At 65.5% G+C, this 27,592-nt stretch overlaps 1 protein-coding gene across 3 annotated transcripts; it reads left to right on the forward strand.

Annotated features, from left to right (window-relative positions):
* On the forward strand, positions 1-26,921 carry SEMA6B (semaphorin 6B). Of its 3 annotated transcripts, none has more exons than XM_051810471.1 (17): positions 1-123; positions 15,841-15,982; positions 16,556-16,685; positions 17,262-17,322; positions 17,434-17,496; positions 17,823-17,924; positions 18,800-18,890; positions 18,970-19,089; positions 19,788-19,876; positions 19,997-20,214; positions 20,321-20,452; positions 21,771-21,920; positions 23,314-23,508; positions 24,352-24,492; positions 24,734-24,811; positions 24,988-25,046; positions 25,125-26,921. In XM_051810471.1, exons 2-17 carry the CDS (start codon positions 15,865-15,867, stop codon positions 26,102-26,104), a joined length of 2,727 nt encoding a protein of 908 aa, XP_051666431.1. In that variant the 5' UTR covers positions 1-123; positions 15,841-15,864; the 3' UTR covers positions 26,105-26,921. The 3 variants fall into 3 exon arrangements, with proteins under 3 accessions (XP_051666431.1, XP_051666430.1, XP_051666429.1); XM_051810470.1 differs by lacking the exon at positions 1-123 and adding an exon at positions 11,225-11,276; XM_051810469.1 differs by lacking the exon at positions 1-123 and adding an exon at positions 12,736-12,817.
* The last annotated feature ends 671 nt before the right edge of the window (positions 26,922-27,592 follow it).

Here is a 27,592-nt window from a genome sequence, read left to right on the forward strand (position 1 = left end):
GCCCCGGTACCGGCGCTCCCGCCGCGGCGGAGCGGAGCCGAGCGGGGCCGGGCCGAGCCGCTGCCGGTGGGCGCAGGTGCGCGGTGCCCCGAGCCCCCCCCGGACACCCCCCGGGACGGCGAGGTAAGAGCGCGATCGGTGCCCCCCCCCCCCTCCCTCACCCCCCGCCCCTCCGGCCGCCCCCCTCCCTCCCGGTGCGGTCCCGTCCCGGTTTATCCCTTCCCTCCTTCTCCATCCGTTGCCCCCTCCCGGGGACGGGGGGGATGGGAGGAAAAGGGGGTGCCCCCCCCACCCCCAGCCCTCCCCCCTCCCGCCGCCGCCGCTGCTGCATTGGGAAGCAGCGCTTTTGTTAGCGGAGCGGGCGGAACCTTGAAGGGTCACGGGCTGGAGGGGCCCCCCCGCACCCCCCCAGCCCGCACCCCTCTGCCCCCTCCCCTCTCTGCACCCTGTGCCCCCCTTCACCGCGTCCCCCCCCCCTCCTCCCCCAGCACCTCCATCCCGCATCCCCATCCCCACCCCGGCACTCCTGGGGGTCCCACCCGCACCCCTATTCTCCCCCCTCCAGCCCCCTCCCGCACCCCCTGCACCTCCAGCCCGCACCCCCGGCCCACCCCGGCACCCCGGAGACCCTCCCCGCACCCTCGTGCCCCACCCCCAGCACCCCGATTCCCCCCCACCATTCCAGTGTCCCCCCCAGCACCCTGATGTGAGTCCCCCCCCAGCACCCTGGTCCTCCTCAGCATCCCCATCCCGCACCCCCAGCACCCCGATCCCGCACCCCTCTCCCCAGCCCAGCACCCCGACAGTCCCCCCCGCGCACCCTCGAGCCCCCCCAGCACCCCAGTCCCGCTCCCATCCCCCTCCATCCCCCCCCCCCAGCACCCAGTCCCACCCCCCATCCCCTCCCACGCCCCCATCCCACCCATCAGCACCCCGGGCCGGCACCCCGAGACCTTCCCCCAACCCCGGGACACGGAGATGGGCGCGGGGGGCTCAGCCCCCCCCCACCGAGAGCTGGGAGGGTGGGAATGGGGATGGGAATGGGAATGGGGATGAGGATGGGGATGAGGATGAGGATGAGGATGGGGATTGGGGGGGCTGTCCCTGCTTCGTCGGGCTCCGTTTTGCCTTCGTCGCTTGCAGCCGGGGCTTGTTGTTTTTTGGGGGGGGGTAAAAAAAGGGGGGTCTGGTGTGTGCCCCCCACCCCGTGCAGCCTCTGCTGGGCCCGGGGGTGCAGAGGCTGAAAGGGGGGGTCCGGCCAGTGCACCCCCCAAAAGGGCAGAAGGGAACAGCGAGGGCTCAGCCGGGGGGGGTCGGTGGTTGTGCCCCCCCCAAATAACCCCGCAGGGCTGGTGGGGGGCAGAGCACCCACAAATTCGGGGGGTGCCCGGCTCTGCCTCGGGGCTGTAACTTGGTGGGGACGAGGGATGATAGGGGGGCACCTGGCAGAAGTGGGGCACCCCCCGTGCATGGGGGGGCTGACACCCCTCGGCGTCAGGGCAGGGCTGGGGGGGGCCACCCCCCCTTTTGGGGCTTGGCACCGTTGCACCGTCGGCAGATTTGGTGGAGGGAGAAATAACATGGGGGGGGGGTTGAACCTGACCCGAATCCTCCCCTGTCCCCTCACTGCGGGGTGCCCCGGGCACCCCCAGACCCCAACATGCCCCCCCGGCCCCCCAGGCCTGACCTCCCTCGTCCCACATCACCCAGAGCAGTCGGGGTGCTGGGGCCACCCCAAACCCCCACCGGCCCCTCCGGACCCCCCACCGTGGGGTGGAAGGGATTGGGGAGCCCAGGCCATGTGCAGGGGGCTTTGGGGGGGCCCAGCATCCCCCAGAAGAGCGGAGGGGGGGGCTGCCCGCGGGGCTGTGCCATTTGCACGGGGTGACCTTGGGTGAGCGCCGCTCCCGCCCTGCCTCAGTTTCCCTCTGCCAAAGGAGGTCGTGAGCTGTGGGGAGGGGGTGCAGAGGGGACCCCCAACCCATCCACTCACCCTGGGGTGTAGGAAGGGGGGGCAGACACCTACCACAGTGGCATCCCCTCGGGGACACCAACCTCTGCTTGTCCCAGCGCCCGGGGGAGGTGGGGGGTGATGGTGGCACGTGTGGCACCGCTGTGCTCCCCCCTGGACCCCCCACCCCGCTCTCTGGGGGTCCAGCAGGGCCAGATCCTGCTCTGGGGGTGTGCTGGGAGTGGGGGGCAGGGGGTGGCCGAGCCCTCTGTCCCACAGAGGTGATGGTGGGGATGGGGTGCGTTGTCTTGGGGGGGGCCCTCTTTGTACCCCCCAGCAGTTTGACCCACAAAGTGACTCCGGGGGCAGCTCTGGCCAGTGCAGGATCCGTGTCCCGGTGCCACATCCCCAGCAGTGCCATGTGTCCCCCCCATCACCCACCCACAGGTGGTGAGAGTGTCCCCCCGGGTGCTGGGGTCACATCCTGGTGGGTGTTGGGGTGCTGAGCGCGGGCAGAGGCTCCAGAGACCCCCTTTTGCAGCGTCCCCGGGGTGACACGGGAATTGGGTCACCGCTGTCACCGGGGCACGTGGCTGCAGTGGGGAGGTTTTGTGCGTGGGGGGGCTGGAGGTGCTCCCGGGGGGGGGTTGGATTCGGCTCTGAGGACGCTGAGGGGCAGCTCAGCCCCCCGAGAGCGGCACCGACGGTGTTTCAGCTGCTCGTCCCCCCCCCCCCAGGAGCCCCCCCCAGACGTGTTTGCTGCCATTCCCATAAACAAAGGGAAATCACCCCATTCGGCCCTGCTGACCCCGCACACGCGTGTCCGCGCGCGTCCACGCGTGTGCTCACGTGTGGCCGTGCTGCTCCCCATGGCAGAGCTGCCCCCCTGGGGGGGCAGGGACCCCCTGTGCTCCCCCCAAACCAGGCTCCTGGTGGTTTTACATCCCTCCAAGCCCCTGCCAGGAGCCCCAGGTCACTGGGCAGGATGGTGATGCCGGGCTGGGTGACACCATCCCCTCAGCCCCGCTCACACGCCACGTGATGGTTTGGCTCCCAGTTAAACCAGTAGCTCTGTTCCCAGCAGCCCTTCCACACCGGTGCCCGAGGCTCAGCCCAGCCACGAGGCCCGTGCCGGTGCTGGAGCTCTGGATGCAGCTCCCTGCTGCAGTGCCGGATGCGGTTTGTATCCTTAGACAGGCTGGAATATTTTTAATTAAACCTGCCAGTTTGGATACGATTTAATTTTTCAGTGGGCTGAGCCGCGCCGGGCCCTCGGAGCATCTCCCGCTCCGGAGCCAGATCCCAGATCCTCTCAGGGCAGGTTGTGCCACCGGGGCCTGGACACAGCGTTATCCAGGGTGGCTTTTCCATGCTGGCACCTCCTGCTGTACCAGGCGAGCGGGGTGGCGAGTCCCGGGCGGGATGGTTTCCCGGCGGTGCCGGTGTGGTGGCATCCGATGCGTTTTGGCAACATAAACAATAGTAAAGAGAACCAGGAGCAGTCCCAGCTCCTCGTGGGAGCTGTGCCTGTGGAGCCTGTTTGCACCCGGCATCGCTGGAGCACCAGCAGGATCTCGGGTGCTGCATCCCAGGAGGATCCATGGTCTCTCCTTCCCATCCCCAGGATGGTGCTGGAGGGACCCAAAAGGACTGTCTTGTATCCTGGCAGTGCCCAGTCCCGTGGAAAACGGGACACGATGGCTTTGGGGTGTCCCCAGCTCATCCCCAGGGACCTCCAGGCTTCGGTGGCATCCCCTAAAAAGGGTGGTGGGGGTTTGGACTCCCCGAGTGAAGCAGGAGGGAGAGGAAGAGCAGTGGGCTGGCACCGAGGGGATCCCGGTGGGGCTGCCGTGTGCTAACGGGATTTTACTCCCTATTTAATTACAATTTTGTCAAATTAAAAAAAAAAAAAAAGAAAAAAAAAAAAAGGAGGAAGAAGGGGGGCAGATAAAGAGATCCCTCTTGTCTCTTTGTGCCGGTTCCCGGCAGCCGGTTAATTGAACAGCGGCTGGCGAAGCCTCCCCTCCCGGGAGACCCCAGCGCTGGGCTCTGGCGTCACACCTGGCTCCCAGTTCCTCCCAGTTCGGCCCAGTTCGCCCGCTGGCCGGCGGCGCGGCGTGGCCGTGGCGGTGTCGTGCCGATGCGCCGTGGCTAATCCTCACTCTTCCCCGTGTAATCCCGCCCGCCGGGATAATCCCATCAATCCCATCAAACCCGGCAGCGCCGCGGCCGAGCTCCAGCGCCGGGTTTGGCGCCGGGTGGATCGCGGAGGGGGGGGACACGCGGTGGCCTCGGGGGGCGGCGGCTGCGGGAACATCCCCGGCGGGATGCGGGGGGCTCTCGGGGGGGGTCTGGGGTGGGGGAGTTGAGGCGCGGGGCAGGGGACAGGGGCGGGAGGGTGGGAGATGTGCCGGGGCTGGGAACAGCCCCGGGGGGACGGGGCAGGACGCGATGGGGCGGCGGCAGCGCCCGCGGGTCACCCGGAGGGAGCGGGACCGGCCCCGCGTCCCCCCCCGGAACAGCGCGGGCCTTTCACCCGCCATCTCCCGCCGGGAATGCTGAGGGAAAGCACCGGGAAATCGGGAAGTGCTGGGGTTATGGCTGGGGAGGGGGAGCTGTGTCAACCCGGGGTGCACAGCCCTGTGTTCCAGGACACCCCTCACACGTGTGACACATCATGCACACACACACACACACACACACACAGGTGTGATACCCCATGGACACACCTGGACATGTGTGATATCCCATGGACACACCCGGACATGTGTGATACCCCATGGACACACCTGGACATGTGTGGTATCCCATGAACTCACCTGCACACGTATGATGGCCATGGACACACCAGCACATGTGTGATTGCCATGCACACACCCGGATATGTGTGATACCCCATGGACACACCTGCACACCCATGATATCCCATGAACACACACACACACGTGTGATACCCCACAAACATACCTGCACACATGTGATGGCCCATGGACACACCTGCACACGTATGATGGCCCAAGAACACACCTGCACACATGTGATGGCCCATGGACACTCCTGCACATGTGTAATACCCCATGGACACACCTGCACACCTGTTATACCCCATGCACACACCTGCACACATGTGATGGCCCATGGACACACCTGCACACACATGTGATACCCAGTTCACAGGTACCTGCACACGTGTGATGCCCTGTGCACAGACACCCACCCACAGGTGACACTCGACACACACACGTGTGACACACGGTGCACACCCTGGCACTGCACACATGTGCCATGTGATGAACACACACTGGCACACACGTGACAGCTGGGCTGTGTGCCAGCGCTGCACACACATGTGCCAAGCGGTGCACACACCGACACACACACACCCACACACGTGGTGCACACACCTGCACGCAGGTGCCACCCAGTGCCCACATTGCTGCACACGTGTGTCAGCTGGTGCTTGTGCCAACACTGCACGCACACGGGACAGCTGGTGCACACACGTGACACCTGCACACACACAGGACAGCTGGTGCACACACACTGACACACACGTGATGCCTGCACGGACACACGTGACATGTGGTGCACACACGTGTGACACCTCTGTATGCACTGACACCTGCACACACATGTGTGACTTCTGCACACACACGTGACACCTCCACACACACATGTGACACCTGTACACACACACACACACACACATGACACCTGCACACACACACGTGACACCTGCACACACGTGTGTGACCTGCACATACACACATGGGACACCTGCACACACATGTGACACCTGTGTACACACTGACACCTGCACACACACGTGCCACATGGTGCACACACGTGTGATGCCTCTGTACGGACTGACACCTGCAGACACACACACAGGACACATGGTGCGCACACGTGTGACACCTGCATGCACATGCGTGACCTGCACACACACATGACACCTTCACACACGTGTGTGACCTGCACACACGCACACGACACCTGCACACACACATCTAACACCTGCACACACACGTGTGACGTGCACATACACACGCGTGACACCTGCACACACACACACAGGACACACGGTGCACACACGTGACGTGAACATACACACACATGACACCTGCACACACACACAGAGGACACATGGTGCACACACATGACACCTGCCCACACACAGCATATGGCAGACACACACGTGACACCTGTACACACATGTGACACCTGCACACACACACACGTGACACCTGCACACACACATGTGACACCTGCACACACACACACATAGAGGACACATGGTGCACACACATGACACCTGCACACACAGATGTGACACCTGCAGAGACACACATATGACACCTGCACACACATGTGACACCTGCACACACATGTGTGACCCCTGCACACACATGTGTGACACCTGCACACACACACACAGAGGACACACGGTGCACATACATGACACCTGCACACACACACGTGACACCTGCACACACACACATGTGACACCTGCACACACACACGACACGTGGCACACCCGCACACACACACGTGTCACACCCCATGCACACCCCCCACGCACAGGTGTGCCCACCTGGCACAGTGGAAGGGCCACCGCGGGGACGGGGACGGGGACGGGGACAGGGACGGGGTCACCGTCCTGCCCTGAGGGCTTGGGCTGAGAGCCCGCGGTGGTGGCCACGGTGGTGGCAGTGGGGTGACAGTGGCAGTGGGGTGACGGTGGCAGTGGCAGTGTCGTGGTGAGGTGACAGTGGTGCTGGCAGTGAGGTGACAGCGGTGGTGGCAGCGGTGGTGGCAGTGGGGTGACAGTGGGGTGACAGCGGCGGTGGCGGTGTCGCGGTGAGGTGACAGCGGCGGTGGCAGCGGTGGTGGCAGCAGCAGTGGCAGTGAGGTGGCAGTGCGGTGACATCGGCGGTGGCGGCGGTGTGGCGGAGGTGGCCGGGCCGTGCCGGGAGCTGCTCCGGGGGCGGTCGGACCGCTCGGACCTTCCGGCGGCCGCGCGGAGGCGGCGCTGGGCGAGCACCGGGAACAACCGGGAACAATGGCCCGGGAACAATGGCCCTTTGTTCCGCGCCGCCGCCGGCCCCGGCCCTGCCGGCATCCCACACGGCATCCCATCCCACATCCCACCCCTCATCCCATCCCACATCCCACCCTGCATCCCATCTCACATCCCACCCCGCATCCCATCCCACATCCCACCCTGCATCCCACTCTGCATCCCTCCCTGCATCCCACATCCCACCCTGCATCCCATTCCACCCTATATCTCATCCTGCATCCTGCATCCCACCCTGCATCCCGCATCCCACGCTGCATCCCACCCTGCATCCCATCCTGCGCCCCATATCCCATATCCCCTGTCCTATCCTGCATCCCTGCCTTCTTCCCATATCCCACCATGCATCACATCCCACATCCTGGCCTGCATCCTGCATCCCATCCCATATCCCAGCCAGCATCCCACACCACAACCCACCCAGTGTGCCACTCTGCATCCCATCCTAAGGCCCTCATCCCGTTCTGCGTCCCATCCCACATCCCGCCCTGCATCCCATATCCCAGCCTGTATCCCATATCCCATCCTGCATCCCATATCCCAGCCTGTATCCTTCATCCCACTCTGCATCCCATATCCCACCCTGCATCCCGTATCCCATCCTTCATCCCATATCCCAGCCTGTATCCTGCACCCTACCCTACATCCCACATCCCAGCCTGCATCCCGTATCCCAGCCTGCATCCCATATCCCAACCTGCATCCCGTATCCCAGCCTGTATCCTGCACCCTATCCTGCATCCCATATCCCATCCTGCATCCCATATCCCATCCTCCATCCCATATCCCATCCTCCATCCCGCATCCCATCCTCCATCCCGCATCCCATCCTCCATCCCGTATCCCATCCTCCATCCCGCATCCCAGCCCACATCCCACTCCTCCATCCCACATCCCATCCCACACCCCATGCTCCATCTGCATCCCAGCTCACATCCTTCATCCCACTCCTCATCCCACATCCCACACTCCCCCTGTCCCTCCCCCGCATTCCCAGCGCCCATCCCGGCTCCGTGGATCCCGCTGGGGCTCCGTGCCAGGGCCTGGTGGCCCTCGGAGGTGACAGGGGGGTGGTGTCACCCCCCTCAGCCCCCGCCTGTCCCCAACACACCCCAGGGGACACCAGGAAGCGGGATGGAGCCGGATGGCACCGGGAAGGAGGATGAGGAGGAGGAAGAGGAGGAGATCACGGGGCAAAGGCTGCGCTCACGTGCTGCCACCCACACCTTGTCCCTCTTGTCACCCTCTGGGGACACTGGCAGTGGCAGGAGCAGCTTTGCTGGGGGTGGCCCTGTCCCTGTCCTGTCCCCTGGTGTTCCCGGGAAGTTCCTGGGTGTTTCCATGCGGGAAAGTGCCACCTCCAGGGTGTGCCCGTCACCTCGGGGACACGCTGGGGACGGTGACACTGAGGTGACCCTGCGGTGACACTGCAGTGACCAGAGGGCTGCCACCCCCCAGCCCTCTCTGCCCCACTGGACCCGGTGGATAATTAATCCTATTTAACCCCAAATCAGTGCTTGGAAATGTCGGGATCCCAATGGGAAGCGCCGGATCCGGGCTTGGAATGAGGAACAGCCCCATTTTCCTACCCAGAGCACCACAGCCAACACGGGGAGGGGGGACCTGAATGTCAACAAACCCCCCAAAACCACCAACCAAACTTTCCTAAGCCTTAAGAAAATGCTCTGGCCACAGGACTGGCCCTCATTCCCGGCCTGCCGGAGCCTCCTCCGGCTCCTCCGGCTCTGGGATCCGTGGGTTGTTATTGTAGGGTTGCTTTCTGAGGATTGGGGTTGGTTTTGGGGTGGGTTTGGGGCGTTTGTGGGCGGTGTGGGTGTGTAGGGCATCCTCCCATCCCGGTAACGACCTGGGATGTAATTGTAGGGTTTCCTCCTGGAGCTGGGTGTAAACACACCGGGCTGTTATTGTAGGGTCTCTCACGGGATTGAACCAGGAACTGCCTGTCCCTCTGCCTGCTCAGGGACAGGGCACCCCTGGGGACAGGGATCCCCGGGGAATGGGACACCCTGGGGAAGGGGCTCCTTGAGGGTGAGACACCCTGGGGACATGGGATCCATGGGGAGGGGGACAGGGATCCGTGGGGATGAGGATCCTGGACCCCACAGGGATTGGACACCCTGGGGATGTGGGATCCATGGGGAGGGGGACAGGGATCCGTGGGGATGAGGATCCCCAGGGACACAGACCCCACAGGGATTGGACACCCTGGGGATGTGGGATCCATGGGGATGGGGACAGGGATCCGTGGGGATGGGATCCTGGACCCCACAGGGATTGGACACCCTGGGGAAGGGGCTCCTTGAGGGTGGGACACCCTGGGGATGTGGGATCCGTGAGGACAGAGCTCCAGGGGATGGGACCACCCTGGGGACAGGGGGTCCCTGGGGATGGGGACCTGTGGGGAGAAGGATCCTTGGAAATGGGGATTCCTGGGGAAGAGGTTTCTCTGGGGTGGGGAACTTGGGGAACTTGGGCTCCGTGGGGATGGGGGCACCCTGGGAACAGGGGGGACCATCAGGATGGGGCTCCCAGAACAGGGATCTCTGGGGACATGGGTTCTGTGGGGACAGGGATCCCTGGGAAAGGGGCTCCTTTGGGGTGGGACACCCTGGGCATGTGAGCTCCATCGGGATGAGGGCACTGTGGTGACAGGAATCCCTGGGGATGAGGATCACCCCGGGATGTGATCCCAGGACTGGCAGGGCTAGAGGGGGGAGTTCCTGGGGCAGTGCCCAGGTTTGGGGCGGGAACACGCCCGAGGGAAACTGAGGCACGTTTCACCAGAGCTGGTGACTCGGAGCAGCAGGACCTGTGGGACCTGTCCAGGGCCATGTGGGTGCCAAAATAGGGTGACAGGGTGAGCTGGAGGGCACCCCAAGAGGGCACAGAGCCCCTGGGGTGGCACAGGAGAGCGGGCAGGACGAGGGGGGTGAGTGCCTTTGGGGACAAGGGGACACGTGTGGCTTTGGGGGACGAGGGGCAGGGAGGACGTGGCCCTTTGGGGACAAGGGGGGGGTGACAGGCTTTGAAGGGGCAGGAGAGACGTGGGGGGATGTGTGTCTGTAGGGACAGGGGGATGTGTGTCTGTAGGGACAAGTGGCTTGGGGGGACAAGAAGGACAGGGGGGTCCTGTCCTGGAGAACTGGGGGGGACAAGGGGACACAGTGAATTGGGGAAGACAGGGGACAAGGGCTGTGAATTTGGGGGGATAGGGGACAAGGTTGTGAGTTTTGGGGAACAGGGAAGCCACGTGTTTGAGGACAGGGGACAAGGGCTGTGAATTTTGGGGAACAGGACTGTGAGTTTAGGGGGACAGGGGACAGGGTTGTGAACTGGGGGGGACAGGAAAGCCATGTATTTGGGGGGGACAGGGCTGTGAATTTTGGGGTGGACAGGGCAGCCACATGTTTGAGGACAGGAGACAAGGGCTATGAATTTGGGGGGACAGGGGACAGGGCTGTGAATTTTGGGGAACAGAGTAGCCATGTGTTTGGGGACAGGGTACAAGGGCTGTGAATTTGGGAGGGACAGGGCTGTAAATTTTGGGGGACAGGGCAGCCACGTGTTTGGGGACAGGGGACAAGGGCTGTGAATTTGGGAGGGACAGGACTGTGAATTCTGGGGGACAGGGCTGTGAGTTTTGGGGGACAGGGCTGTAAATTTTGGGGGACAGGTCAGCCACACGTTTGGGGACAGAGGGTGAGGACTGTGAACTGGGGGGACACAGTACCCCGCCTGCCACCCCCGCCGTCCTCCCCCCCGTCCCCGTCCCCCGGGGATTTATTTTGGCGTGACGCGTGACGCCTCCTCGCTAGGAAACCGTCCTTAATATGCAGATGAGCATGTATTTAATATGCAAATCACCATGCGGCTCTGGCCGGCCACCAGCACCGCCGGCGTGGTGGAAGGGACGCGCCGGGGGCACCCACGGGTGTCACCCGGGGGGGGGGACACCCAGCAGCCGGGGGCACCCCTGGGCACGAAGCCACCCAAAGTGACCGCGGGGTCCCCTCCATCCCCGCGTCGGGGGGTCGGAGCCCCTTTGGGATGTGCCGGGGGGGGGGCTCGGACGTCGCGGTGCCCACCCGGGGGGCGGTGGGCGATGGGGAGGGGACAGGGACGAGGGCCGGGGGCTATAAACGGCAGCTGTAAGCGGAGCCGGTAACCGGAGCGGGAGGCCCGGGGGGACATTTGAGCCGCCGGCGGGGCCGTGGAAGCGCCAAGGTAAACGGTGGGTGCTGTGTGTGTGTGTGTGTGTGTGTCCCCCGCCGCCGCGCCGGTGGCCCTGTCACCCGCATGGGGACCCCACCGGTGCACCGTGTCCCCCCCCCCTTTCCCCATCCTCTTGGCAGCTCCGCAGCTCTGGGGGTGCTGCCTGTGCCCCCCCCCCACACCCCCGGGAGGTGCTGCTTGGAAAGTGGGAGGGGGGGGGGGCACGTGGCAGGGGACGGGGACGGGGACGGGGACAAGGCCAGTGCGGTGCCAGGTGGCCGGGGTGACATTTGCTCCGTCCGCGCCGCGGGACAGCTGCTTCCTGGCTCTGCCATCTGAACCGGCCCCCGAACGGAAACCCGGGGGGGCACCGAACCCCCCCCCCCAGCCCCGGCGGCGGCAGCTGAGCCTTGGGGGGGTCCCCACTGTAGTTTTTTTGGGGGGGAGTCCCCACGGCAGTTTTTGGTGGGGTTCTCACTGCAGTTTTGGGGTGGTGACCCCCAAACACCCCCCCCCCCCCCGTGGCAATGGGGAGTGACCCCACCGAGCGAGGGGTGCCCTGAGGAGCGGATGCCACATTTTGGGGGGGCCGAAGGGTGTGTGTGTGGGGGGGGGGGGATTGATGACCTCATTAGCATATCTAATTGCCGATGGTTCATTGGCACCGGGGGCTTTCTGGAGGAAATGACTCCCCCCAAAGTTCCGGCATCGGACAAACAGAACGGGAAGGGATTTGGATACTGAGGGTGCTCCCTAAAAAAGTTGTATTTTAAGGGATTTTAGGGCTTAAAAATTCCACAACCTCCCCTCTTCCTTATGTCCGCCCCATTCCACAGCGTGTCCCCCTTCCCAGTGTCCCCAGCCCAGTGTCCCCCCCCATTCCCCGGCGTGTGTCCCCCTTCCCAGTATCCCCCTTCCCAGTGTCCCCCCCATTCCCCAGCGCATCTCCCTTCCCAGTATCCCCCTTCCCAATGTCCCCCCCATTTTCCAACGTGTCCCCCCCCTTTCCTGGTGCCCCCCCCATTCCCGATGCACCCCCCTCCCTTTCCCTTTGGATTTATGAGGATGGGGGAGCCCCGGGGAGGATGAGGGGACACCGCCGTCCCTCTGTCCCCGCCGTGGGTCGGGGGGGGGTCTCACCGGGTGGGTTCGTGCCCGCCGTTCCCGTGGGGACGCCGCGGTGCCGCTCGGGGGGTCCCGCGGGTGCCCCCCCCGGGTCCCCGGCTGGGGTGACAGCTGCCGGGGGGTGGCGAGGGGGGGGGTGGCGGTGGCTCCGGTTACGGTGACATCAACCCTACCTTCCCACCTGGTGCGGGCGGGGGGCGCAGACCCCCCTCCCCTGGGGGTCGCGGGGGGGGTGGGGGGGTGACGTGACAGCTGAACCGGAGCCCCCAGCGCCGTCGGGGCGTCCCGGAGCCGGGGGGGGACCCACCCCTGGAGGGGGGAGACCCACCCCCAGCTATGGGAGCCGGGCACGCGGGACCCCCCCTGCGAGCCGAGGGGACAGTGGTGGCCTTGCCGTAGGGGCAGCGGAGGCGGCCGGAGGAGCTCAGGTGGGCACAGAGGGGGTGAGGGCAGGGCGGGGGGAGAGAGGCCACAGGGGAGGGAAAGGGAGCAGCGTGACCCCCCCCCCCCATCAGACAGACCCCCCCCTCTGTGGGGTCAGAGAGTTGCAGCATGGGGGGGGGGGAACTGGGGGGCTGCTCCCCCTTCCTGCCCCGTCACCCCCGTGTTGGGGGTCGCGGGGATGCTGGGGGAGGGTGGGACAGGTCCAGCAGCCCCCCCGAGGCCCCCCCGCTAAGGTTTGTGTGGCCGAGCGTGCTGTGGGATGGGGGACAGGCACGGAGCGGGACAAGGGCAGGGGACACTCCCAAGGCTGTTCAGCTGCTCGGTGCCGGAGATATCCAGGCTGGAGACCCCCCCTCCACCCCACACATCCCCCTGTCCCCTCCCGCCGCCTCAGCGTCCCCAGAGCCGCTCTGGGGACACGCACGGTGTGACCGTCCCCTCTCCTCCGCCACCGCCGTGAATGGCTCCTTGTTTGTCACCCCCCTCCCCGTTTGTCACCCCCCCCCCTCCCTGCCGGCCGCCCCCCTCCCCGCCGTGTCCCGCTCCTCCCTGCGCCCCCCTCTTCCCGCTGCCTTTTCTTTTCCCGCACAATCGCGGGCATTTATGGCGCCGGAGGCTCCGCTTACCCTGTGCCCGCTCGCTGTCACCGCGGGCCGGGGGACGGTGACACCGGACCCCCCCCTCGGGGTTACGGGCAGCGGCGCGACCCCCGCCCTGCCCCCTGCCCAAATCCCACCCGAATTCCCGGGGGGCTGGCGGGCACTGCCCTTCCCTCGGGTGGCTTTTTTGGGGTCCCCCCCTTCCCTCCCCCCCTCCGGCGCTTGGGGACGTTAAATTTGGTGGCTTTCGGGGGTGACAAACGGCTCGTTTCCTGCTTCTTGGGGACACCGTGGGGACAAAGTTGGATGTCCCCTGTGGCTGTGACATCCTGGGAGTAGGGCTGGGTGTCCCAGGGGCTGTGACACCCCGGAGATGGGGTCAGTTGTCCCCAGGGGCTGTGACACCGTGGGGGCAGGGTTGGTGTCCCTGAGATTGTGGGGACAGGGTTGGTGTCCCTGTGGCTGTGACACTTGTGGGGACAGGGTTGGATGTCCCTGAGACTGTGGGGACAGGGTTGGGGGTTCCTGTGGCTGTGACCCTGGGGATGGGATCAGTTGTCCCCAAGGGCTGTGACAATGTGGGGATGGGATCAGTTGTCCCCAGGGGCTGTGACAAGGTGGGGAAGGGACCAATTGTCCCCAGGGGCTGTGACAATGTGGGGATGGGATCAGTTGTCCCCAGGGATTGTGACAAGGTGGGGATGGGATCAGTTGTCCCCAAGGGTTGTGACACCCTGGGGATGGGATCAGTTGTCCCCAAGGGCTGTGACAATGTGGGGATGGGACCAATTGTCCCCAGAGGCTGTGACAATGTGGGGATGGGATCAGTTGTCCCCAGGGGCTGTGACATTGGGGCCAGGTCCCCCTGGCGGCACATCCTCCCCAAGGGCTGTGACACAGCAGGAGTGGCATCCGATGTCCCCAAGGGCTGTGGCACCTCAGAGGGCACCTAGAGGGGGGCAGTCTTACCTGGGGCTGGTGACACCACAGAGGGGCGGGGGATGAGTATCCCCGCCCCCCCGGCTCCGTGTCCCCCAGCCCCACCCAATGTCACCGTCCCGGTCCCCGCGGGGGATGTGGCACCAGGAGGGCGCCGCTTCGATCCTTCCCGTGCCCGTGGAATTAATGATCAATTAATTCCCCGCCCGGCTGCTAATTACCCAGCCCGGCCGCAGCCCCCGGGGCCGGTGACAGGGTGGGGACGGTGGCCCAGCACGGAGGGGGGTGGTGGCACTGGGGCTGGCCGGGAGGGGGTTGTTGTGGCACGTGGCGCTCCGATGTGTCCCGGAGGATTTTCCAGGCCATCCCGGTGGCATTTTGGGTGGGGAAAAGTCTCTCTGGCTTCCCTCTTGTCCCCACATCCCTGTGTTCCCCTGTCCCTGTTGTCCCCATGTCCCTGTGTCCCCCTGTCTCGTGTCCCTCTGTCCCCATGTCCCCGTGCCTCCATATCCTCATGTCCTGATGTCCCTGTGTCCTCATCCTTGTGTCCTCATGTCTCCATGTCCCCATGTCCCCATGTCCCCATGTCCTCATGTATTCATGTTTCCATGTCCCTGTGTCCACATGTCCTCATGTCCCCATGTCCCCACATCCCCGTGTCCCCACACCCCTGTGTCCCCTTGTCCCCACATCCCTGTGTCCCTGTGTCCCCACATCTCCACATCTACCTGTCCTCATGTCCCTCTGTCCCCATGTCCCTGTGTCCCCATATCCCCTGTCCCTGTGTCCCCATATCCCCTGTCTCCCTGTCCCCATGTCCCCACGTCCCCACGTCCCCAGCCCTGTCATCACACCAGCACTGCCGGTGAGAAGCCACCAGTAAGGCCCCAGTCCAGTCCCAGTGTCCCCAGTGTCCCCAGTCTGGTCCCAGTGTCCCCAGTGTCCCCAGTGTCCCCAGTCCTGTCCCAGTGTACCCAGTCTGGTCCCAGTGTCCCCAGTCCGGTCCCAGTGTCCCAGTGCCCCCAGTGTCCCCAGTCTGGTCCCAGTGTCCCCAGTGCTCCCAGTGTCCCCGTGTCCCCAGTCCGGTCCCAGTGTCTCCAGTGTCCCCAGTCCTGTCCCAGTGTCCCCAGTGCCCCCAGTGTCCCCGTGTCCCCAGTGTCCCCAGTGTCCCCAGTGCTGTCCCAGTGTCCCCAGTGCCCCCAGTGTCCCCATGTCCCCAGTCTGGTCCCAGTGTCCCCAGCGCGGAGCCGGGCGGGCACCGGGAGGGCTCGGGGGAGGGGGGGTGGGGGCTGGAAGCCGCTTTTCCTGCTTTTCCCGGCGCGTTTGGAATTTCCCCTGGGAAGGGACACGTGCCCCGCGGTCACCCCTCAGCCCCCAGCCCCGGGGGTGGGTTTGGGGTCTCTGGGGTGAGGGAGGACCCCCGGGATCGGGGTGGGAGCCGCCCCTCCCAGCCCTGCCCGTGCCCGCAGGTCCCACCCGGGGCGGGGGCCACCATGGGGCCACCAGCCCGTGTCCCCCTGCTCCTGCTCCTGCTGCTGGTGGTGGCCGAGAGGACGGCGTGGGCCACCTTCCCCGAGGAGCCCGGGCCCATCTCCGTGGCCCCCCCGGACTGTGAGTGCCCACCCGGGGCGAGGGGGGCACGGCTTGGCACGGGGAGGGGAGGGGGTTTGGGTGGTCTGGGGCGAAGGGAGGAGGGGGAACCCACCGAGGGGGTTTGGGAATGCTTTGGGGTGAAGGCAGGAGGGTGGACACTCATGGGAGGGGGCTTTAGGATGATTTGGGGTGAAGGGGTGATCCACATGAGAGGGTTTTGGGGTGAAAGCAGGAGGGGGCAGCCATGGGAGGGAATTTTAGGGTGCTTTGGGGTGTTTTGGGGTGAAAGTAGGAGAGGACACCCATGGGAGGGGGTTTTGGGGTGCTTTGGGGTGCTTTGGGGTACTTTGGGGTGAAGGCAGGAGGGGGGGGGAACCCATGGAAGGGGTTTGGGGATACTTTGGGGTGAAGCAGGACAGGGAACCAATGGAGGGCATTTTTGGGGTGAAGGCAGGAGAGGAGTGCCCAGGGACAGGGGTTTTGGGGTGAAGGCAGGAGGGAGGTGCCCCCACAGGCAGGGTTGGGTGTGGGGGGTCTCCTGGGCTGTGTGGGGGTGCCCTGGCCCCGTGTGACCCCCCTGTGGCCCCCCAGATGTCAAACACTACCCCGTGTTCGTGGGGCACGGCAGCAGCCGCCCGGGGGGGCCCGAGGGGGGGATCCCCCAGCGCCTCAACATCCAGCGCATCCTCAAGGTCAACAGGACCCTCTTCATTGGGGACAGGTGAGAACCAGCCCCCCAAAACCTCCCCTGCATGGCGGGGGGCACCCCCAACCCTCTTGGCTGGAGAAGACCCCACTACCTGCCCCAGGGCACCCCAAAATCAACCTTGGGGTGTTTGGGGGGGCTCCAGAAGGGCTTCCCTTACTCTCATGATGCTCATTGCCCACCCCAGCACCCCAAAACCTCCCTTGCACAGGGATTGGCACCCCAAACCCTCTTTGCTGTGTCTCCTGCCCTGGGGCACCCCAAAATCAACCTTGGGGTGTCTGTGGAGTTCCAGTGGGGCTGTCCTTACCCTGGGGGTGCTCAGAGCCCACCCCAGTACCCCAAAATCTCCCCTGCATGGGCATGGGCACCCCACACCCTCTTTACTGAAGAACACCCCACTACCTGCCCCGGGGCACCCCAAAATCAACCTTGGGGTGTCTGTGGGGTTCCAGAGGGGCTGTCCTTACCCTGGGGGTGCTCAGAGCCCACCCCAGCACCCGAAAACCTTCCCGGGGGGGATCCTACACCCCCTCCCTGGGGGGGCACATCCCAACGGGGCGGTGGTGACACCGGTGTCCCCCTCCCCAGGGACAACGTGTACCGGGTGAGCCTGGAGCCCAGCGGGGCGGGGGAGCTGCGCTACCACCGGGTGAGTGCCGGGGGGGGGGGTCTCGGAGGGCTCTGGGGGGTCTCAGGGGGTGCCAAGGGGGTGCCGGGGGGTGCCGCCGGCTCCTTCACGCTGGTTTCCCACCCCCCCCAGAAGCTGACGTGGCGCTCGAACCAGCACGACATCAGCATCTGCCGGATGAAGGGCAAGCACGAGGTACGGGGGGGCTGCGACCCTCCTGGGGGGGTCTGAGCCCCCTCTGTGCCCCCCCCCGTCACACAGGCGAGGCCGCCCCGTCCCCTCCCCGCTGTCCCCTCCCCGCTCCCCTGCCAGCCAGTCAGCCTCTGATTTATGGGCCGCTTAATTAGGTCGGTAATTAATTCTTCCCGGCCGCCAGAAATGATGAGAACATCCCCCCCCCTTCCCCTCCTTTCCCCCCTTCCCTTCCCCAAACCCTCCCCTCGCGGCGGGGGGGGTCTGAGCGGGGTTGGGGGGTCCGGGGGGGGGTCCGAGGGGTGACGGTCGCCCCTCCCCCGGCGCAGGCGGAGTGTCGGAACTTCGTGAAGGTGCTGCTGGTGAGGAACGAGAGCCTCCTGTTCGTGTGCGGCACCAACGCCTTCAACCCCGTCTGCGCCAACTACAGCGTGAGCCCCCCGGGATGGGCACCCACCGGGATGGGCACCCCTGGGAATGGGCATCCCCCGGGATGGGCACCCCTGGGAATGGGCATTCCTCAGGAATGGGCATCCACCGGGAATGGGCACCCACTGGGATGGGCACCAACGGGAACGGGCATCCCCTGGGATAGGCACCCACCGGGATGGGCATCCCCTGGGAACGGGAACCCCTCGGGAACGGGCACCCCTGGGATGGGCACCCCTCGGGATGGGCATCCCCTGGGACGGGCATCCCCTGGGAACGGGCACCTACCGGGATGGGTATCCCTTGGGACGGGCATCCCCTGGGATGGGCACCCCTCGGGATGGGTATCCCCCGGGAACGGGCATCCCTCGGGAACGGGCATCCCCCGGGACAGGCACCCCCCAGGATGGGCACCCCCCGGGAACGGGCACCCCCTGCCAGGGGGCCTGGGAGGGGCAAGGAGAGGGGGCAGCCACGGGAAGGGGGTTTTTGGGGTGAAGGCAGGAGGAGGACACACGTGGGAAGGGGATTTTGGGGTGAAGACAGAAGGGAGGCACTCACAGGGAGGGGTTTAATTTGGGGTGCTTTGGGGTTAAGGAAAAAGGAGCACCCATGGCAGAGGGGGTTTGGGATGCTTTAGGGTTAGGAAAGAGGGGACACCCAAGGCAGAGGGGTTTTGGGGTGAAGGCCAGAGGGGGACAGCCATGGCAGAGGGGGTTTGGGGGGCTTTGGGGTGAGGGCAGGAGGGGGGCACCCACGGGAAGAGGCTGCGGCACCGACACCTTCAACCCCATCTCCCTGCTGGGACGGGGCCCCCGGGGGTCACCCCCGTGCCCGGCTGTGTCCTCACGTCCGTCCCGTGTCCCCCCCCCCGCAGATGGACACGCTGGAGCCCGTCGGGGACAACATCAGCGGCATGGCCCGGTGTCCCTACGACCCCAAACACGCCAACGTGGCCCTGTTCACAGGTCGGTGGTGGCCCCGGGGGTGTCACCGCGGGCTCGGTGTGTCCCCCCCCCCGGCCCCTCTGACCCCCCTCCCGCGCAGGGGGGATGCTCTTCACGGCCACCGTGACGGATTTCCTGGCCATCGACGCCGTCATCTACCGCAGCCTCGGGGACAGCCCCACCCTGCGCACCGTCAAACACGACTCCAAGTGGTTCAAAGGTGGGTGTCCCCCACCCCCGGGGGGGACACGGGCCCCCTGTCCCCCCGCCCTGACCCCGCTCGAGAAGGTCAATAAGACATCTCGAGCCCAGGGGAGGCAGAAAACCGGAATCCTTTATTGGGGTCACAACTTTTTAAAGGGTACTTAAAGGGTACTTAAAGGGTATTTAAAGGGTATTTAAAGGGTTCCTGGTTTACATATTCAAAACTGGAATCCTTTGTCGTGTCCACAACTTTTTAAAGGGTATTTAAAGGGTATTTAAAGGGCATTTAAAGGGTTCATGGTTTACATGTTCAACGGGGGGCTTGCATATTCGTTCTATTACAACTGGGGGACTTTCCAGAGACGAGGGAAGGGAAAAACCAGGTTTGACAAATCTTGGGGGGTCTTAGGAATTACCTCGTGGGAGAAACCCACTCTAACTTGGGGAATTTTACAGGGGGGACAGGTAAACACAGAAGGAGAGATAAAACACAATGGGTCTTCTGCATGGGTCGATCCAATCAGGGTATGGTGATAACATCATGCAAGGAGTCTCTTCCATTGTGCAGGAAGAACCCACAGTGATGAAGTTACTGAAAAGGGATTTTTTTTTTTGCCCCAGCTTCTGTGACTGGAGGTTTTCTGTCTAAACCTAGCGTGGTTTTCTTTTCTCATGTCTAACATTTGGGATCCAACGATCCCTCCGTGCCCGCAGAGCCCTACTTCGTGCACGCCGTGGAGTGGAAGAGCCACGTCTACTTCTTCTTCCGGGAGATCGCCATGGAGTTCAACTACCTGGAGAAGGTGGGGCACGCGTCCCACCTGGAATGGGTGGCCTTCAAGGTCCCTTCTGACCCAAACCGCGCTGTGATCCCGCCCGTGGTGGTGACAGGGACGGGGTGATGACGGGTGCCCGCCCCGCAGGTGGTGGTGTCGCGGGTGGCCCGGGTGTGCAAGAACGACATGGGGGGCTCCCAGCGGGTGCTGGAGAAGCAGTGGACCTCCTTCCTCAAGGCCCGGCTCAACTGCTCCGTGCCGGGCGACTCCCACTTCTACTTCAACGTCATCCAGGCCGTGACGGACATCCTGGAGCTGGACGGGCGCCCCGTGGTTCTCGCCGTCTTCTCCACGCCCGCCAACAGGTCGGAGGCTCCGGTGCCCCCGCGGAGACCCCCGGGGGTTCCTGGGAGGCTTGGGGGGCGTGGGGGAAGCGGGAGGGGTGGGGATGCTCATCCCGTGTCCCCGCAGCATTCCCGGCTCGGCCGTCTGCGCCTTCGACATGGCCCAGGTGGCCGCGGTGTTCGAGGGCCGGTTCCGAGAGCAGAAGTCGCCCGAGTCCATCTGGACGCCCGTGCCCGAGGACATGGTGCCAAAGCCACGGTGAGGGGACAGGGATGGGGACAGGGATGGGGATGGGGACAGGGATGGGGACAGGCAGGAAGGGACGGAGGGGTTGGGGACAGGGACAGCCAGGGCTGGGGCCTGCGGGGAGAAATGGAAGCAATGGGAGTGATGGGATCGCTGTGATCGGGGATGGGGACAGGGATGGGGATGGGGACAGGGGTGTGGACAGGGACAGGGATGGGGATGGGGACAAGTAGGGTGGACAGAGGGCTTGGGACCAGGGCTGGGACCCACAGGGAGAAAGGGAAGAAACGGGAGTGATGGTATCCCTGTGATCATGGATGGAGATGGGGACAGGGATGGGGACAGGGACAGGGATGGAGACAGGGATGTGGATGGGGAGAGGGATGGGGCAGAAATGATCCTGCCGAGTGATCGGGGGTGATCTGGGCTGGTTCCTCTGTAGGATCTGAGCTGGATCCCAGTTGGGATCTGGGTGGAATCCAGGCTGGACACCTGCAGGGAGGGTGGTGGGGATGGGGACAGGGACACGGATGACGATGGGAATGATGACGGGGACAAGGACAGCCAGGGGTGGTACCTGCAGGGAGTGGGATGGGAGTGGACATAGGGAAGGGGACAGTGGCAGGAATGGTGACAGCCAGGACCAGCACCAGCTGGAATGGGGACAGGGTTGGTGACACCAGGACCCCCTGGAGTGGGGACAGGGATAGGGGACAGGAATGGTGACAGCCAGAACCAGCTGGAATGGGGACAGGGATGGAGACAGGGTTGGTGATAACCATGGCCAGTACCAGCTGGAATGGGGACAGGGATGAGGACAGGGTTGGTGACAGCCAGGAGCAGTACTCCCTGGAATGGGGACAGGGATAGGGACACCAGGCCCCCCTGGAATGGGGACAGGGATGGGGACAGGAATGGTGACAGCCAGAACCAGCTGGAATGGGGACAGGGATGAGGAGAGGGTTGGTGACACCAGTACCCCCTGGAATGGGGGACAGGGATGAAGACAGGGATGGTGAGAGCCAGGAGCAGTACCCCCTGGAATGGGGACAGGGATGAGGACAGGGTTGGTGACACCAGTACTCCCTGGAATGGGGACAGGGATGAGGACAGGGATAGTGATAACCATGGCCAGTACCGGGCGGGTTTGGGACAGGCTGGGGACAGGCCAGCGTGGCTCTGTGGCTGCTGTCACTGTGTTGTGTCACCATCCCTGAGCCGTGTCACCATCCCCGAGCCGTGTCACTGTCCCCGAGCTGTGTCCCCGTCCCCGAGCCGTGTCCCCGCCCCTGAGCCGTGTCCCCGCCCCTGAGCCCTGCCCCGCCCGCAGGCCGGGGTGCTGCGCGGCCCCGGGGATGCGCTACAACTCCTCCAGCGCCTTCCCCGACGAGATCCTCAACTTCGTCAAGACACACCCGCTGATGGACGAGGCGGTGCCGGCCCTGGGGAACGCGCCCTGGATCCTCCGCACCATGAGCCGGTGGGTGCCCGGGGGAAACTGGGAATGCTGGGGGCACTGGGGAAGCCCCGAGGAGGGACTGGGAATGCTGGGAGCACTGGGGAAGCCCCAAGGGGGGACTGGGAATGCTGGGAGCACTGGGAAGCCCCGAGGGGGGACTGGGAATGCTGGGGGCACTGGGGAAGCCCCGAGGGGGGACTGGGAATGCTGGCCCGGAGCCTCCCTCGCTGCCCGGCCCGCGTGTGCCAGCGCCGGGAGCGCCGGCAGAGCTGATAAATCTCCTGCACTTTGCAGCCGAGATTGTCTCGTCCTAATTAAATCTGCCTTAATTGCTGCTTGATGGGGAATTAATCAAGCGGCGCTCTCGGGCTGCGGCTCCCGCCGGCAGGGCAGGCGGGGGAGAGCGGGAATGGGGACAGGGAATGGGAATGGGAGTGGGAATGGGGACACGGGGTGGGGATGGGGACACGGGAATGGGGATGGGGATGTGGGATGGGGATGGGGATACAGGGATGGGAATGGGGATGGGGATACAGGGATGGGAATAGAGATGGAGATACAGGGATGGGAATGGGGATGGGGACCTGGGATGGGAATGGGAATGGGGGCATGAGATGGGAATAGGGACATGGGATGGGAATGGGAATGAGAGCACTGGATGGGGACAGGGATACAGAGATGAGAACATGGGGTGGGAATGGGGACAAGGGATGGGGAGGGGAATGGGGACATGGGATGGGAACAAGGATACAAGGATGGGAACGAGGATGGGGACATGGGATGGGAACAGGGATACAAGGATGGGAACGAGGATGGGGACATGGGATGGGAACAGGGATACAAGGATGGGAACGGGGATGGGGACATGGGATGGGAACAAGGATACAAGGATGGGAACGAGGATGGGGGTGTGGGATGGGGATGGGGATACAGGAATGAGAATGGGGTTTGGAATGTGGGATGGGGATGAGGACATGGGATGGGAACGGGGATGGGGATACAGGGATGGGAATGGGAATACAGGGATGGGGACACAAGGCTGGGAACAGGGATATGGGGCTGGAATGGGGGCTGGGGACCAGCTGGGATCCTGCTGAGTGATTGAGGAGGATCTGGGCTGGTTCCTTAGTGGGATCTGAGCTGGATGCCAGCCGGGATCTGGGTGGAATCCGGGCTATATCCAGGCAGGATGTGGGCAGGATCCTGAGTAGGATCTGGGATGGGTCTGGCTGGGTCCCGGCCAGGACCTGGACTCGTTTCCATCTGGGATCTGCACAGCCCCTCACACCCCCTGGGGACTCCCCACTCTGGGACAGCCACACCCTGTCCCTCATCGGGGAGGGTCCCAGCCCCCCTCCCTGGGGACACTCCCACTCCCACCCACCCCCAGACCCACCCTGTCCCCACCCCACAGGTACCAGCTCCGCAGGATCGTGGTGGACACGGCGGCGGGGCCGTGGGGCAACCACACCGTGGTGTTCCTGGGCTCCAGCACCGGCACCGTCCTCAAGTTCCTCATCCTGCCCAACGCCACCAGCGCCACCACGGCCACCGCCCCCGGCAGCCAGAGCGTCTTCCTGGAGGAGTTTGAGACCTACCAGCCCGGGAGGTGGGAGCTGGGAGGGGGGACAGGGAGCTGGGAGGCTGGGGGGGGATGGTCAGAGTGGTGAGGAGGTGGAGGGATGGACAAGGGGGTGGAGGGAGGGATGGATGGGTGGAGGGAGGGAGGGAGGGATGGAGGGATGGGTGGATGGATGGAGGGAGGGAGGGATGGATGGATGGAGGGGTGGAGGGATGGATGGGTGGAGGGATGGAGGGAGGGATGGACAGACAAGTGGATGGATGGAGGGATGGATGGGTGGATGGATGTTCCTCTGGATGGTCAGATGGGTGGGTGGATGGTTGGTTGATGAGTAGTTGGAAGGATGGATGGAGGGATGGAGGGAGGGATGACGGAGTCATTGGATGGGCGGGTGGGTGAGCAGTGGGAGAGCTGGATGGATGGGGGTGCTTGGATGGATGGAGGGATGGATGGATGGATGGAGGGGTGGATGGATGGATGGATGGATGGAGGGATGGATGGATGATGGAGTCATTGGATGGGCGGGTGAGTGAGCAGTGAATGGATGGGGGTGTTTGGATGGATGGATGGGTGGGTGGGTGGGTGGATGTGATGTTTAGGGAGGGATTGATTGACAGTTGCAAGGTGACTGGGAGGGGGAATGATGTGGTTGGGGATGGATGGATGGAGGGATGAATGGAGGGATGAATGGAGGGATGGATGGATGAATGGAGGGATGGATGGATGGAGACAATGGGTCAAATGGATGCAAGAGCAGGGGAAGGAACAGGGTGGGGGAATGGGTGACACAACCTCCTGTGGAGCAGCCTAAGCTGGGCCCAGCTCCATGGTGGGCTCCACGGACCACGCTGAGCTCTGCCCTGTCCCCAGGTGTGGCCGGGACACGGAGGACGAGCGGCGGCTCCTGGGGCTGGAGCTGGACAAGGCAGCGGGGTCCCTGCTCCTGGCCTTCCCCCCGTGCGTGGCCAGGGTGCCCGTGGCTCGCTGCCAGCAGCACTCGGGCTGCATGAAGTGAGTGTGCCCGGGGCGGGCAGGGCTGGCTGGGGGGTGTGCAGGGGGCAGGGGGGGGTCAGGTCACCTTCACATCCCCCAGGAATTCACCCCGTGCCGGGATCTGGCTGGGATGGGCTCAGCATGGCTGGGAGCACGGCCGGGGACACCGAGGGACAGCACAGTGTGGGATCCCTTGTGGGGGCCGGGGTGTTGTGTCCCCCCCATCAGGGCTGATCCCAGTGTCTCTGCTCCCTGCCAGGAACTGCCTGGGGAGCCGGGATCCCTACTGTGGCTGGACATCGGAGGGCTCCTGTGTCTTCCTGGAGCCCAGTCCCAGGTAATGCAGCCAGGCCTGGGGGACACAGAGGGGGGACAGTGGGGTCCCCAGAGAGCCTCGACTCCCAAAACCCCCAACCACTGAGCCCCCACAGACTCACAGCTCACCGAAGGGACCTGGGAGACTCTCCCAGGCCATTTGGGACCCTCTGACCCCCCCCTTATTTACACCCCCAGGGCGTCCTTCGAGCAGGACATCGCCGGCGGCAGCACGTCCCACCTGGGCGAGTGCGAGGGTGAGTGGGGGGCCGGGAGGGGACCCGGGGACGCGGTGCCAGCCCCCGCGGGCGCCCTGACACGTCCCCGCCGCGCAGGGCTGGTGACCGAGAGCTTCGTGGACGAGCCGGACGGGCTGGTGTCGGTGAACCTGCTGGTGATCTCGTCGGTGGCCGCCTTCGTGATCGGCGCCGTGATCTCCGGCTTCAGCGTGTGCTGGTTCATCGGGCACCGCGACCGCAAGGAGCTGGCGCGGCGCAAGGACAAGGAGACGATCCTGGCGCACAGCGAGTCGGTGGTGAGCGTCAGCCGGCTGGGCGAGCGGCGGGCGCGCGGCGCCCTGCTGGCCCCGCTGATGCCCAACGGGTGGCCCAAGGAGCTGGGCAAGGTGGCCCAGCACGACCTGGACTCGGGGGTGCTGCCCACGCCGGAGCAGACCCCGCTGCAGCAGAAGCGCTGCCCCGGCGCCCTCCAGAACTGCAGCTGGGAGCAGAGCCACAACATCATCAACGCGGCTTTGCGGGACCCTGGGGGCGGCTCCGGCACGGCCGGCGCCGGGCGCGGGCACGGCGGCCCGGGCCGAGCGCAGCGGGGCATCCCCCTCTCCTGCCACGCCATCCTGGTGGACCAGGAGCTGGAGGCCGAACTCAGCGACTCCTCAGGTGACGGGCACTGGGGTCGGGACCCCCAGGAGGGCCCCCGCGCCCGGCAGCACCCCCACCCCGCCGGCGCCCGCCGCCCGCCCCGCAGCTCCTACGGCGATTTCGGCAGCACGCCGCGCCCCAGCCCCGAGCGCCGGCGGGTGGTCTCGGCGCCCAGCGGGGACGGGGGGGACTTTGCCGAGGGGCCGTCCTGGCACCCCGAGCAGCTGAACTTCAACGCCAACAACGGCACGGGCCGCCCCGCGGGCGCCCACCTCAAGAGGAACCACACGTTCAACAGCGGCGAGGCCGCAGCGGGCGGCTACGGGCGGCACGGGGGGACGGCCCCGCGGCGGGCACCGGGCACCCCGCGGGCGCTGACGGACCTGCACCACCTCCTGCGCTACGGCGTGGAGCGGACTCCCTCGGGGAAGTAGGGTGCCCACCCTGCGTGCGTCCCCCTCGCCAGGACACTGATGGGGGTCCCCCCCCGCTCCCTGGGGGCAGGGAGGGGGTGGCCGGGCAGGAGCTGCGGGCGCGGGGTGAGGTGCTGCGTGGGTGAGGGGCGGGACAGGCACCCCCCGGTGCCCCCGGAGAGGGTTTGGGGGTGACCCCCGGTGCCGTGGGGCGGTGCCCTGCGCTCCGGCTGCTTTGCCCCGTGTGCCGGGGGGGTGAGGGGGGTCCGTCCATCGTGTCCCCTCCCCAGGCTGGACTCAGGGCCCGCAGCACCCTGGGAGGGGGATCCCTGGGGGGCAGCAGGATGGACGCACGGACACGGGCACTGCGCGGTGCCCCCCAGCCCCTCGGCCCGTCGGGGGCACCCTGGGGGGCTTCTGGGTGCTGCCACCCCCCCCTCCCCCCGGGGATACCTGGCCCGGGGGGGCCACCGGGGTGCGTTGGTTGTGGTGATGGAACGTGGTGAACATTTGGGGTGCGGGGGGGGTGGGGGCCCCCCAAGCGTGTGTGTGTTATCTGGGGATGGGGCGCACTCAGCCCCCAGTCCGGGGTCAACCCCTGCCCGGTGCCAGTTTGGGGGATGCTTTTCCACCCCTCCCACAGCACCCCCTCCTGGAAAGCACAGCCGGGCTGGGGGGGCACCGCTGGGGCTCGGGGGGGGTCCCCACCGAACCCACTCTCTGCTGGCAAAGGGTGCCCTTTCGGTGCCACCCCTGCCTGGCACCCACGCGGGGTGGCGGGTCGCGGGGGGGGTTGGCAGGTCCCCGGGGGAGTGGCAGGTCCCCGGGGGGGTGGCAGGCTGTAAATAGGGGCGGGGGGCGGCGGGAGCCTCCCCCCCCCCCCCCGCGGCCATGCATGCGGCCGCCCGCGGGCTGTACCCGCGGCCCCAATAAACACCCGGTTACGGGAGGCGACTCCCCCCCCGCCGCCTTGGCCACTTCTTACATCCCATCCCCGGGACCCGGGATCGGCTGGGGGGGAGGGCACAGGGCTCCCCGTGCTCTCACCCCCTCTCCCTCTGCCCCACAAGGGTCCCCATCCCACTTTCCCCGCAAATTCCCCAGGGATAAGGCAGTGCCAGCACCGTGTTCCCATCCGTGTCACCCATGTCACCCGTCCGTCCCTTTCCCGACCATTCTGTGCCCCACGGGGGGGGTCACCCACCGCCCCCTGCCATCCCCCCCCGGGCACTGAGGTCCCCTGGCCAGAGCACCCGCAGGGTCTGGGGGACACCTGGCACCCAGAGGGGCTCTGGTGGCACGGGGACATGTGGGGTGGGGACATCTGGCGAAGGGACAGATGTCACCGGGACACTTGGCATTGAGATATTTGGGGTGGGGACACCTGGGGTGGGGACACCGGCCATGGGGTCCTTTGGGTGCCCGGGGTGGTGATGGGCAAGGGACACCTGTCTTTAGGTCACTTGGCTTGGGGACACCTGGCTTGAGGACATTTGGTAGGAAGGTGTT

This window comes from Manacus candei, unplaced genomic scaffold (assembly GCF_025592945.1).
Source record: "Manacus candei isolate 608988 ecotype Guabito, Panama unplaced genomic scaffold, ASM2559294v1 h1tg000078l, whole genome shotgun sequence".
Classification (NCBI taxonomy): domain Eukaryota; kingdom Metazoa; phylum Chordata; class Aves; order Passeriformes; family Pipridae; genus Manacus; species Manacus candei.